The 14,878-nt window shown below is 37.8% G+C and overlaps 1 protein-coding gene across 1 annotated transcript in view; it reads right to left on the bottom strand.

Annotated features, from left to right (window-relative positions):
* The window catches only part of SUSD1 (sushi domain containing 1), a 46,421-nt gene that overhangs the window by 13,985 nt on the left and 17,558 nt on the right, over nucleotides 1–14,878 (bottom strand). Inside the window, exons 8-11 of the mRNA XM_059833841.1 lie at nucleotides 11,828–11,922; nucleotides 10,038–10,227; nucleotides 8,951–9,045; nucleotides 7,639–7,825 (exon numbers count right to left, since the gene is read on the bottom strand). Coding sequence (XP_059689824.1) covers nucleotides 7,639–7,825; nucleotides 8,951–9,045; nucleotides 10,038–10,227; nucleotides 11,828–11,922 — 567 coding nt within the window. The remainder of the gene's footprint in view (nucleotides 1–7,638; nucleotides 7,826–8,950; nucleotides 9,046–10,037; nucleotides 10,228–11,827; nucleotides 11,923–14,878) is intronic.

Consider the following 14,878-nt stretch of genomic DNA (forward strand, 5'->3'; position numbering starts at 1 on the left):
GCCTACGAGAAAGAAATTTTAAAGCCTACATGATCTCTGCTTTAAACAGATGAAACATGGGAAAGGAACAACTTAAGCACAGTATACCCAAAATGAAGACAACAGGTCATACAAGCATCCCGAGCAAGAAAAACCCTACTGTGCCCTTGGCAAAAATCATCCTCAACAGAACCTCCTGGAAGCTTACCTAGCCAAATGAACTGCTCTGGTAGTTGCCTTTACCAGGTTCTCTTCAAAACCAGGCTATGGGTGAACTACCAGTGAAGAAACCAGCTACGAAAGGTTAGGATTGAAATGAGCGTAAGATTTATATCTAACAAAGCCTTAATGTTCTACAGTGGCTTCCCTCTAGCAGAGACAGGGCAGAAAGCCCTTTCAGAAGTTTTCCAAGTTTATGAAGTGTATTGCATGGCTGCCTGCAAGAACTGGAAATGGTCTTTACTTTAAAGGGTCTTTTCAATACTTCTGCAACTGCAGATACTGTAAAATTTGTAGACAGTACTTCTATGTGAACAAAATAAATGAACAAATAATAGTATTTTACAGTCAACCTTTATGACCTTTACACCTTGCAAATCTAAGCAAACAGAACTTAAGAACTGTGAATCCTCCCTTAACTTCAGTGGTTCCTCAGCGCTGACATTGCCAGTGGGCAGAATCACAGGAAAATCTATCTGCCAGGGTAGATTCATCTGGTACATTTCTCCTGCCTTCTTTTCCTTTGGCATCCAATACCACCAGGAGACATTATTATTGATTTCTCTTGAGAATTTTCCGATTTCAAAGAAAATTTGCGAATTTCTTCTTTAATGCCAAATGCCAGCCAGAATGTGCATTGCATGCAACTGTTTTGCATCTTTTTTCCAGATAAGCAGTGCAAGGGCAAACAAAGGACCAAAAGACTGCTGACTAAGTTCATAATGATTATGGGTTTTTTTACCTTCTATAATTTGACAGGAAAAATGCAAAACATGAAAATAAATAGCTGTCCAGCACTGACAGCCCTATCAAGAAGGCAAAATCTGAAAAAACACACAGTGCTTTTAAAGCTTGGAGTCTTTTGCCATTTTTAGTTGCTGGTAAGAAATACTTATTACTACAAACATCAAGCACACCACAGACAATCTGCCTGTTTTAATAAGAAAAGTGAACAACATGCCACAACGTGAAGTAGTAGTAATAATAATAAATTGAAGGAATGGATTTCACTTTTGCTTCAGTGACCAGAAAGGAAACACTGAAGGAGTTATTCCATATGCAGTATGTGGCCACTAAGAACTTTTATTAAAAGAGGCACCTTTCCAGAAATTTAACATTTAAAAAAAAAAAAAAAGTCTGCTGTGAGGTCATCATAATTTCCAGATTTACAAATCCACGTGGAAAAAATACTGATTTAACACCATCTAGAACAGGTGGAGGGAAAGGGGGAATGCTACGGAGAGATGGGGACTTGCACTAGCTGGGCTGTGAGAAGAAAGCAAGATCCTCCAGTCTGTTCAGGTGCTGTTAGCACCTTGCCTTTCTTATAGGTTTTGGGGGTTTTTTAACTCTTCACCAGCAGAACAGACTAACATATCTGTAGGAGCACCAGGAAAACACAGAAGAACATAGCAAGAAATGCAAGTATATCCAGAGATAGTCCTACACTAAGCACTTCCTTGTCATAGCAGTGCTATGTTACTAACACTTGGATATTTCATATACCGGCTCATCTTCTACAGTAAGAATCCATCCGCTGAGTCTCCCTCTGAACATGAAGGCAGGCTACAGGGAAGAAGTGCACACCAGGAAGTGCCTACTGTTGCAAAAGCACAGGGAAACAGCACATGCCTCAACGCTGGAGCAAAAGCTGCTTGGTGTTATACTGTAATTATGCTCTTCAGAAAAAGGTAGCATGTTTGAAGCAGTTCCCTGTTAGTTATCATGAAAGCATTTCACAATGGAACAGCTACATTTCTTCCTGTAATCCTGGAAATGAGCTGTTTTACTCCTTGTTTTAAAGCCCTGGTTTTTGCCATTACTGTTTACTGCTGCAGTCCAAGGACTTCACAGACAAACTGCCACAATACAAGGAACATGGGCACTTTTACGACATTTGCCAGTAGTGACAACGGGAATATTTAATGCCCTTCCTGTCATCTGACCTTTTGTACAGCTCTGAAGCTGTTAACTCTGGGACAACACTGTGCTACTTACCTTTGGATATATAATGCAGGTAAGAAAGGTTATAAGTTTCCTATGCACAGACACGTCAAAAATGAATGTACAAATCCATTTCTATCCCACCCTATATATGGATAAACACAAAACCTGTTAAACTGAATGATTTGTACCTTATTAAAAAATACTTTTTCTTGGTGCCAGCATAGCCCTCTTTACAGTTTCCCTTCATCGTTTCCTGCTAATGATACAGCTTAAAAAATAATAATGGAATTGAATCATAAAGTCCAAAACCAGATGGCAACTCTTCCCAAGTTCAGGGAAGTCAAATCAAAGATTCCTCTTAAGGCCAAGTTCTAACTGAAACAACCCTTTGCTGAAATAATACCATTTGCATGATCTTAATTTCCTGCAAACAAGAGATTTTTTTAATGGTTATTTGAGGGCTTTATGTCCAAAAAGTTTTTTACTGAATTTTAAAACAAGGAAGTCAAAAACTCTGCTGTAAAATTTTTAAAAATAGTAAGGTAGAGATATTGATACAATTGAAAGTTTTTTTACCATTTGTATTACTGTCTGAGGAGTAATTAAATTTACTGTACATATTACAACTATAATTGCTTTAACAAACAGTGAGAAGAGATTTTTAACTTGGAGAAGGACATTACTTGAAGGAAGGTAAGGAAGGAGGCTGAATAAATCAAGACCACATCTACAGAAAATGATAATTTAAATCTTCTTTAAAGATTGTATCTTAAAAATGGAGATAACAGCAGGGTGTATGTGTGACCTTTTCACGTATAAATTCACAGCTTAAAAGAGCTCACAATCTATCTTCCTCCCCGTTGTAGCCTATTCTTGTATTGTTTTTTTCCATTTTGCATTTCATTCATTTTACTTAATGCTAATTATGCTAACTAGCTGAGGACAACATAAAGGCTGGTACAGATACATCACTACAAATTTGTAAAGGACTACCTGAAGCAATATTAAAGAACCCCCAGTCCCCACAGATGAAAAAGACTAAAAAAGCAAAGAATTTTGTTCAGCGTGTAAAGCACTACTTACAAAAGCATAGGCAGTGCCACCTATATCAAGTGCTTTGTAAACAGAATGATAGAGATGATCAGAATGATCATGACTTCCCAAATGTTTGTGAACAATTCTTGCTATGAAGGAGGTCAGAAAAGTGACGGAGAAGTAGAGTTCATATGAACTTAAATATCACGCACTTGAATAGTCTCTGCATAAAAATACGAAGTGGACGCATTAACATATGTATGAAAATGTTTACAGGATTGGCAGCTAATTTCCTTCCTACATAAAAAAAAAATCATGCCCAGGTTTTAACCACTCCCCTTTCCCCATTACATAAATCAGAAACTCTCTTCTTTGTAATACTCGTGCTCTGAAGCTACACACTGTAATGCACTGTCTCTCTGGAGGTGCATGATGTGGTGTCAGAGTAAGAGCTGCTAGATCACCGCATCTCCAACAGTCTTTCACTTCCTCACTGGAAAGTAGGTTTGTTTTTTTCCCCTCCTTTTCCAGACCTTAAAGAAGTCCCTTTATGAAAGAATGAGTGTAAACCTTTTCCATCATACAATAGAGCAGAACAATAATGTATCTTTTATGTGCATGTGTACACCCATGGGTGGGCAAACAAATTAGACATCACAACCTGATCTGTAATGTAATACATTTTTCACATACCAAGACGAAAGTGCAGCGCTCTAAAAGATTATACCTAGTATGTGATGGAATTCAATCTTCTAATTCAAGTAATTTTCTAGACTCTCTGCTTGTGAGTCTACTTTCTGACTCACATGTTAATATAAAGAGAGAAAGGATACACATACAAGAGTATTTGGTCTGCAGGTATATCCTGGACTAAACCAAAAAGGATAGCAGCTGAGAAACATACGAACTACTACAACTGTCTGAGGTAGAGGTACACAGGCTCGATGTCAAACCTATCCAAACCCACTGCAAAGTGCATATACAAATATGTAAGAAATGGCAGCATGTGTGAACAGTAAGCATAGAACAAACTCAAAATACACCTTGATTCTAAGCAAAAAATCGAGAGGAGGAAGAGTAATGAGAAATCATCACTGAATCTGGTATGAATTATTTACAAGAAGGAACTGTAATCCAGTAATTTAGGCACAAAAGATCTATTTCTAGTGTCCAGAAAATCTTCTGTCTTGTAAGTATGATGTCTTAGGTCACAGTGGTCTGCTCTAAACTAAAAAAAGCTAGGCAGACACTGTGAATAAGTAGGCATTCATGAACGTCCCAAAGACCACAATTTTGTCACATCCATCATAAAGAATCTATCAGATTGAAGTATCAACAGTATTTTAATGCGTCTCAACTGAAGAAGTTACTCTTATTTAGGACATAAGAAGTGAAAGCAAAAAGCATTAGCTCTTTCTCTATTATTCTGTTTTTCAAACACTTGAAAGTGGTTACAAAATTCAGTCTTCTGAAATTCATACGTGAAAACAGATAATGAAATTAAGAACAATGCCTTGTCTGAGAATGCCTTAATAAACGATCTTGAAAAGGAAAAGGAACAGAGCCAAGTGTAAGTAGCATATTCCCAACAGAAATAATGGATGAGAAAGTACAGCCACAAGATGCTCCTTTCCTTCCTTGGAAACAGACACAAACTCCCTTCTTGCTTAAAAGACAATCTCGCTACCATCTTCGCAACTACAATATAATGACTGCCTAATCATTTTTCATAATTGACTCAATTTCCTATCTTGAGAAGACAGGTGCCGACAGCTTGTCTAAAATAAGCTAAGAAGACATAAAAGACTGTGCAAGATGCCTGTTACTGGAATTATGAAAGGAGCAGAATTTCAATGATCCATGAAGCATTTGCTAGATTATATTTACCATCAACAAGATGATGGGCAAAACCAACTTTGTGCTCAGCACAGAACTATTTTTAAAGGATGCTACTTGCCAGGGAGAAAAGCAGGCTTCTAAGTCCCAAGTTCTTGCTTTTTTTCTTTAGAAATACTATGGATCTAATACTTCCTCATTCAGGAGATATATAGATATAAATATAGATACAGATATTCAGGATATAGAAGTAGCTTTCTTAACATGCATTTACAAATCTTCATTTCTGAAAAAAGATCCAAACATCGCTAGCATTTACACGCTTATTGTATTCTGCAACAGTCTTTAAGAATTTACACAGATGACTATCCTTGTCAGGCAATTAAGTCTGTTAGGCAGTGTTCATCCAACTGTCTGGGACATGTCTCTTCACAGTAGTTGAAACTCCACAGTTAAGATTTCCTGAACTCTCAAAATGCAGGAGGTGTGTGGAAGTCAAGGAGATACAACATCTGGATTTGCTCCCAGCTGAGGAAACAGACCAACTGACTGTGCGTTTGTTAAAGGATACCATATGAAACCTCAGACAACAAATGAGGCCACCTCCAGTACATTAACAGTAAAACACTTTTCTAAGTCTAAGCTTCCTTAGAGCCTCTGTGCTTAAGGCATATCTTTATCCAGTACTATTCAGCCAGATCACCAGAGCCAAAAAAACACTTTTCAGACTTATGCCAGCAGATAAGTTGAGATCATTCCACCCACCACAGAAACACAACCGTCTGGTTTAACAACGTATATAATTACAAAATAACTGAAAAAGTGAATTATACATCTAAGATTATAAATAATTTTTATATAAATTAAGTTGCTTGTATGGATAATGCAATTGCCAAAACATAAGGCACAGAATTCAAAGGGACAGTGCCAGAAGAATTATTTTAACTGTATCCTTTTCATCTTAGATAAGCTAAAATAGCAACACATTTAACATCTTATTTAAATTCTCATTATCTGGTGAGCTTTGCAGCATAATCGCTGTTGGCTTTTTAATTTTTACTCAATTTCAACTGCAAAAAGACCTACTTTTATTTTTTGGTTTCCATTAAAAAAGCACAATACGGAGCGTTTGCATAGCAAGTTTTAAATGAAGATTCCTAATGGCAGAGCAACACCTACCTTTTATTGCTCATTGAAAAAAGTAACTACCAGATATAAAATAGCTGGTGTAGCAGAATCTTCTTTCAAAATGGAAATGACCTAACTTTTACGCGAAGACCTTTTCTGCGGCTATGCATGCACATTTGTTAAGCACTAACTCAGTGGAGAGGAAAACTTGTCAGCTGTCAAGGCACAAATACCACTTCACACAGCACCTGCTGCAAAGTGTTCTCTAGAGCTCTGATGAGTAAGTGACCTGATGCAATCCTGCAAAGTTTAGGAAACATGACAGGATGATGGAGTAAAGAGCTCCGCCTTTACTATGAGTATGTATTCAAAAATTACCTCAGTCAACCAAATTCTGACACAGCTTATTAGTTTTTACAAAGCTACATGTGCTCATGAACTCATGGATGCTACTTTGGAGTAACAGCTAGGAAACTTCTGAAAATTAATTATCAAATCATTACTGTAATTTCATTTAAAAAAAAATCCAGGTCATTGTATTTCCTAAACAGTAGCTTTAGGAAACTAGAGATGTTTTGCCTCTCATGAAGCTTAAAAACCTTAGATCTACTACTAAAAATATTATAATACTATCGATGTCAAAACCACCACAAATCCCCAGTGCTTCACAGGCAGTCAGAAGAGAAGAGAATGGTTCCATCTAGTGGCTGCACAGAGTTACAGACACTCGGAGAGCTTTCACGTTTCTGACCTATTCCCTCTATTCCCAACGGGAAGAACGACACCAGCACCAAACACTGCACTTCAGAGTGTAACAGTAATATCCTAATACAGAAAGTCGGACAGTATAGGGATGGTGCAAAACTGTTCTAAACAAAAAATGAGCTAAAAAACGATGGATGGTTTTTTATCACAGCATTTTAATGCCATACAAGTATCCTGCAAAATAGTGACGCCGAGACTCCTCCTATAGAACATTATTTGCTCAAATGCCTTTTATGTTTTGTACTCTACTAATTAGAGATGAAGGTATGTGTCTGACGTATTTCGTGGACTCTGTGTACTTTGGATCTTTGCAGACTTTAGGGATATCTATTGTCACAAATACCCATGCGAAGTGCAGTTATGCAAAGTGCGCTTCACAGTGGAGAGAACTCATACTGAAAAAGTGACTTAGCCTCTAATAAGGCAGGGAATTTAACCCAGCTCCTCAAGATAACAATCTTGTGTTTAACCCACCAAACTATCTTTTCCCTGCTGTGCTAAAATGACACTTCCAAAACACTGCACCCCCATATCTCTCCCCCTTCTGCTGCTGGACTGTCAACGCTATGAAATCTGTGAAAACAAACAACAAATGAACAATTCTGAGCATGGAAAGAGCACTTTCAGCAACCCACCATACCACACTGAGATCAACAATGCTGTTTCACTTGAGCCTTTTGCACCCAGTAAGTGCTTTTGTAAATACATAAAATAAATGGCAGGACCTACCTGTGATTTGTGTTGTCATCGAAATGAGCAGTGAAAAATTCAAAGCTACCATGGAAATATTAACAGAGTAATTGGTGCCTGGTTGCAAATCAAAACAAACTTCTGGAGCCTGCTTGTGTGTGGTAAGGTTGAAGGTCATTTCATGAAAGAACTCCTTCTGATACCAACGCTGGCCCTGCACATGAAACTGTAACCAAACAATCACAGCATGGAAATTGCAATGTATTAATATAACACTTGCATTCAGTCATGTCATGCTTTAAGTTAGAAAAAATAGCAGAAAATCACATCACTGCATATAGAGTGCCAAAAATGCTGGCACTGACAGTTAGTCAAATTCAAATGCTTCTAAAATTTGGAAAGAATTGCAGTCCCTCTTGATCAGCTCTGACATTGTCCTAGATCTTTCACTTCTCCTCCTCCTAGTCTATCCTTTTTTTTTTTGTTAGTACTGTAATTTCCCCCCAAGTCTTGATTTCCTGCTAACACACAGGCTTCCAGTAATAGTGCACTTTCACTGTAGTATACCATCATGGTGCAAAGTAATGAGTTATAAAAGTAAGCTCACCGGAACACCTCTCTGGTTTGACCTGAGGATCAAGACAAAATCAAGTCATTTTGACCTCCGTCAAAATGCCAAGTACCCTCCAGGATCTGCCTACAGACAGCTATGTTTCCAGGCAAATTTACAGATGCATCAGGGTTTGGGGGTTTTTTTTGTTCCAGTTGGCTTCTGTGTGTGTTTGTTTTGTTGTTGATGTCCCAAATGATCATGAAGTTATTAACTTAAGGCCTCTCCTGATCATTCCTCTGTTAATGAAAACTAAAATGCTTGCATCATGTGCTAATTTTCCTCTAAAAAGATGCTATGCCTTTTGATAATCTCTGAGCACCTCTTAGCACGCAGACATTTGAGACAACAGCAGGTGGTCAAGAGCCCTGGCAGAGACAGTTCATGCAGAAGTGCCCTGCTGGGATGAGGGAAGATTGAAGGCTGACGGGACTGACTCCATGGGATTGGAACAGAGCTGTCAGAGGCCTGAACATGACAAAGTTGAAAGTACAGATAGGGAAGGCAAAATAGAGTAAAACAGGGGAAAAAATAAGCAAGAAACAGGAGACTACAAAAGAGCATGGTGGTTTCTTTCTTTTTTTAAGGTTGCTATGCAAGCTTACACCCTGGGTTTTTATGACAGCCGTAATTAGAATGAGGAACACTGCCAGCAGTGAGTGTTTGAAAAATTAGGGTTTTTTCCGCATAGGTGATTGATATAAATTGTTTCCTAGATCCAAAATACAAATTGTCACTTACTGAGTATCTGTCTTCCACTTCAGTTCCCTTGACATTTCTCCACCATTTCAAGCAGGTATCATTAAAAATTAATACATTATTGAAAGCTTCCTTTACTGTAGAGACAATAAAAAAGGAAACAACTTATTACAGAAACCTTCAACTTCTTCAACTTGATTGAATAATAAAATAAAAAAGGGTTCTTATTTTAATTCTCTTCTGAGAAGGAGGTAGAATCTCATTTCTTTTTGAATGAACAAACACAGTAAATAAAGCATGAACATTTTCTACAGAAAATGGCTTTCGGAAAAACCCAAGCACACTATTCAGGATAGGATTTATTCGCCCAGATCTAGGGAGGTTATAATGACAGAAAGATCCAGGGGTTCAGACCTTCTGCTGGAAATACAGTTATTATAGAATGATTTGTCACAGTTGATGCCTTTTAGGAAAAAGCACATGAGAAAAAGCATTTTTGTGGATTCCAAAGGCGATTATTTCTTAAGGTCTGTCTCATCAGAATTATTATGTCAGCAGGCAAGCTGAAAGTTTCCATGACCAAAATACTACAGAAACCTGCTCTTTGAACATGCCTTCTCTACAATTACTGAAAAACTGCCAGAACGCTGCTCGTCACTGCTAAAGATAGGAACATTATCTATAAGGCTCACATCACTTAGATTAGTATCACATAGCTCAGCAACAGGGAGATCTCCCACAGGCAGCGAATCAGTTTTCAAGGCAAGGAATGGAAACCAGTAAGCACTTTACCATGGACTGAATTTCCGGCATGTAGTCAGGAATGCCACTGCCCCAATCCTGCCTCAGCCATAAGACAAATCCTGAAGAAGCTAGTTTGCCAAATCTTTCTGAAGGGCACTTACTGCCACTGCTCTGTTGGCTCATAGATTCAATGGCTACAGTGAGTAGAAAGAAAAACATGTTGCACAAAAAGAGGATGCTGATTGTGGCTGCATGTGTGTAGTCAGCATAACAAATGATGTAGTCTAGGAGACAGCCTGTTATCCTGTCTGCTAGACTCAAAACAGTGAACTTTGCAGCATAGTAAGTTCTTCTAGAAGCACAGAGAATACAAACCACAACCTACCCTTTGTTTGAACTGCTACTGTAACTGAGACAGTGATGTTTGTGGAAGAGATGGTAGTAATATTCACCACGTAGTTACTGCCAGAGTTGAGATCTAAACACACCTTTGGATTATCTTCACTTGTAGTGATGTTAAATATCGCAACTTCTGAAAATGTCTTCTCATCCCATCTTTGGCCCAGTATGCGAAACTATTGAAGGATTGACAAAAACAATGGTGCAATTGGTTGTGGCTCTCCAAAATTCAGAATACTAGTTCAATTAAGCCTTGAAAACCTAGGATTGCATCTGTTTTAGAATGTCAGCTCAACCAAAAAATTAGGCTTGTGACTAACTGCTTTGGCACAACAAGATGGCTTAATAAATTAGATCTTTAATTTCTTCTAACTGTTAAAATTACGAATATTTTTTCATATACTTCTACAACAAATAGAAGGAATCTATAATGTGGATGCTACAAACAACTCCAACTCAAATAGTAAGGTGTAAGTAAATATTCTTTCTTGTTTACAGCACACAGATGGAAACTACATTTGCTTGCTACTTTGTTATTTTTTCTAGCTTTTCCCCCTTGCCCTACAGGAGCAGTAGTAAGACTGAATGCCAAACAATAGTAAAAGACAAGCTTCCCTAAGATCATCCCAGAGCAGTGAAAGAGAGACCTGTTGTTTGCATGAGATGAAGGGACAGACAAAACTTATCTAGTTGAGCTCAAGGCAGCCCAGACTCTGTTCTGAACTTTACTGCATGCACCCTATTCCTACATCATCCTCAGTTTTGACTGTTCTGAAGTGTCTTGCAGATAGCTGAATTCAGGCAAAAGCACATGCACAGAGCACATTATACCAGAGATCCACAGCCTGCCAGTTACCACTGGGTACATGAAAAGCACTGGTTTTCAAATGTTAGAGTAATCGGGCATTTGTTTTTTCCATCTCAGCAGTGCTCAATAAAAGCACTCAACCTAAAAATACATTGGTTTATAACATAGGAGGAGAAAGAGAGGTTGTTTTCCAAAATTATCAACCAACCTTGAGAGGCATTTTCCACATTAACCTACCCACCCTGGAGATCCTAAATAATCCCCTTTTTCTTTTTTCCCTGTTTGTACATGCTCAAAAAAACCCAGTCCTTCCTGGGATGTTGTCATTCTCAAAACATGGGAATTCTTATCATGTTGTTTTTGCTTTCGATAACACTGACTGAATTATTTGTTTCTGAGAATTTGTATCTTAACTTTTCTTCTTATGTTTATAGACGGGAAAAAAAGTCGTTACCAAGGTTGTTTTTAATTTCCATGAAAAACCGATCTAAAACGTTCAAATATAAGATGGTTGAATCTTTTGAACAAGGCACAGTATTTCAATATAACTTGCATTTCTAAAACAAGTTACATCTGGTATCTGCAAGTAATACACTGTTTACTTGAAAAGTTTGCATCACGGATAGGGCCAAAGCCCAAGCTTTGCAATGGTTTCTATGTCAATGTGACCTTGAGCTCTACAAAGGAATTTCACTAAAACTTGTGCTGAAACACTTCTTACAGTTTAAAGCTGATGTTTAGGTGATTTACTGGAATGGGACCCCAACAGCTTTTGAGTTTTTCACTAGCTTTAGGACAGGGATTTGTTTCTTTCCTAACCCAGCCACCTTTAGGTTTCTAGGCAGTTCACCGGGAACAGTGAGACAAATTACCATACAAACAAAACCCACAAAACAAATCTCCACTGTTGACTCACCAGAATTAACCAGGACAAAGCTACTCCCAATCTCAAATACTGCCCCACTTACTGTGTACGTTTCCTGCACTTCCAGTCTTCCAGTTTTCCTTTGCCATTTCACACATGTTTCATTGAATATGGACAAATTACTGAATAATTCCTCCTCTGTGAGCAAAAACATGAACACAGAATGAAAACAGTTACTATTTTTCATGCAAATCTTAATGTTTGGAGCAATTGTTTATTTCTTCCTTTTTCTGTTTTTTTGGTGGGTTTCTTTTTTTCGAAACAGAAAAAATAAAACAAGGTAGGCAAAAGTTAGGTATTAAGTTTTCCCTTAACTGTGTTGGCTCCTAAAATTAAAATATAAGGCTAACTGAAGAAGCATGTGAGCTAATGATTGTGAAGTCCTTCAACACACAGCCAGCATTACATAAACTACCATGACTAATGAAAACAAAATATTTTGCTAGGCTTGCATTTTAATGTAGAATAATTTTAATTCTAATGACTCTACAGATCTTGAAGAGGACATTAAAACTATGTTACAGTTTCCTGACAGCAAAGGAAGAAGCTCATTAACTCCATCAGACTGCCGATATGTTTCTATATATAAAAGCATACATATACAACAGCTTTGTTTCTTACACAAGGATCTTCAGTATATACTGCACTGAAGTCTAGAACCTTTCATATCGGGTGACCAATCCAGGCAAAAGAGCCAACAAGAAAAGACATTTTCCTCTGATTTGGACACTCCTGATAGTCATAATACAGTAAACTTGTGCCAGGCATAGGTATTCCTGTATTCCTGGTCGAAGTCTTTCATTAAAGTGCAGTTATGACAGTATTACACCACCAAAAATGAAGAGCAATAAACAATGCCCCAGTTCCACTACTTCTGCCACCCATTCTATGTTCTCCTTGAACTTGGGTGACAGCATCTGGATATCATGACATGCAATGATCTGTCTTCTAAAGAATAAGCCACTCACAAATCAACTTGAAGACTTTGTAGACCATCGGATCTCATGGATTAGAAGTCTCATTAAACTGCAATAAAAAAGTCAAGCAGATTTAAAAAAGCTGTCTGTAGGAAAAAGAGGCTACCAGTAAGCCAACAAACATAGAAAAAAATGCTCTTCTGAATAGAACAACCTGCATTAGTGTTTTAAGAAAGCTTCTGTGTCAGACTGGAAAAGAGGGGTTTTTTGTAGCTGAATGAATGTTTTGGTTCATTAACTTTTTGAGTTGCTTTTTAAAAGGTGTTGTTTTCTAACAAATAAAATTAAGTAACACAGCCACAGTAAAACAATTCTCAGAACAAACACTTGATTAAAAGAATGAAGCTCACAAAACTGAGCAGGTAGAGAGTACAGTTGTAGCAACCAGAGACACATCCCTCAACATACCTGTGTTAATTTACACACTTTTAAGAGTTGGCTTATGCCTCAGAGAAAAAACAGGGCCAGGAAGACCAACTCATCCGTCGTTTTTTTAGGCAGTTCTCTCACTGCTGTCATCACACACAGAGCAGTTGCCTTCACATGACAAGGTAATCAAGTATCCTCCCAGAGCTAAGAACAAAGCTCCTTCTGGTCACAACTCAGATTGACAGTGAATGTATTTGCTCCTCTTCGTTCCTTCACCAGCCTTCAAACAGTCATTCCTTTGTCCTAGTACCGTATGTTCTTCTTACGTTCACTACATGACTAAGGTCATACAAATCCAAACTCATATAGATTCTAAGCTGAAAAGCCCTTACTACCTCCTGAAACTAGGAAGGGGTTTTATAGGACAGCCTTGGTAGATACTTCAGAAATATTCATACATTAGTTGGTGTAATGCGCTGATGTAAAAGCAAGCGTAGCTCAGGGCACTCTTCCTCCATATGTAAACTTCATTACCATTTCACAGGGGCCCCATTGTGGCACACAGACATGAAACTGTCACTGAAATAAATGAATACATTGATAGTCTCTAAAATTCCTATACGTAGGCAGTTATTTAGAACTAAAGTGTAACTTACGCATTTTTCAGCACTTTTTCCTTTCCTTTTTTGGATTATTAAAACTGTCATAAAACTGTTTTCTAACAGTATCTCCCTCTCCACATATTCAACAAATAGATGCCTCACTCACTAGACCAGTTTATCTCCCAACTAATTTTAATTCCCCCATTCCAAACTATCACTAAACATGGAAATGCTGTTGAAAGCTTCATCTTCTACAGAAAGGAAGAAAAAGAGAATCTGCATGTCGTCTAAAACAAATTTCCTTACAAATGGCTGCGTGATTAATTGTATTTAAATGCTGCTTATTATTATTACCTGTTTCACAGTAAGGTCTAGAAACCCCACAGTATTAAGACTGTACCAACACAGAGCAAAAGATGATCTTCAGTTCTTGTATTCCTTAAATCAGATACATTTTTATTAAAAGACCACATGGCAAAAATGACTCATCAGAGGACAGCCAGAGGAAAAACGTTTGCATATCCATGAGATCCAAATTAAAATGAGTAACAAGAAAGAAAAAAATGAAGTAATCTCTGAGACTGCTCAGCAAGAAAATCAGGCACTTGATTGATGAGTTTATGAAATACTCAGTAAAAAGATAAAGCAACATAAAGCAGCAAATAACAAAAAAGTGATTATGCCAAGTATCAGGCAAGGAAAGAAATCTTATACAGTGGCCTCCTTGGAAGGAAGAGGGCAGAACTAGTAGCAATTTCTTCTGTAACAACATCAATTTTTCTGTCATGCTTTCTGAACTTTCAGAAGGACAAGTCCACCATGCAATTACCATACATCCACCGAACAGCTGGCAGACTTTTTCTCAGAAGTTACCACTCTAAATGGGTAAAAGAGGACGAAAACCTCTAACATGCACAGAGCCAACACCACAACAAAGTCCTGGGCTTTCTGAGGAGACTACTTCTCCTCCCTTACTCTTACTGACCACACGCTCTTTGTTTGGATAACCAAATGGACAATAAGTGCTTGGTTTAACATTAATCCCAAGAACATAAACACAGTACCCAGTAACAGCACAAAGGTATCTCTGAAAAAACTATTCTCGTACCTAGAGGGAAACACGTTCCCCAACAAATTAGTTCTCCT

This window comes from Gavia stellata, chromosome Z, assembly GCF_030936135.1.
Source record: "Gavia stellata isolate bGavSte3 chromosome Z, bGavSte3.hap2, whole genome shotgun sequence".
NCBI lineage: Eukaryota > Metazoa > Chordata > Aves > Gaviiformes > Gaviidae > Gavia > Gavia stellata.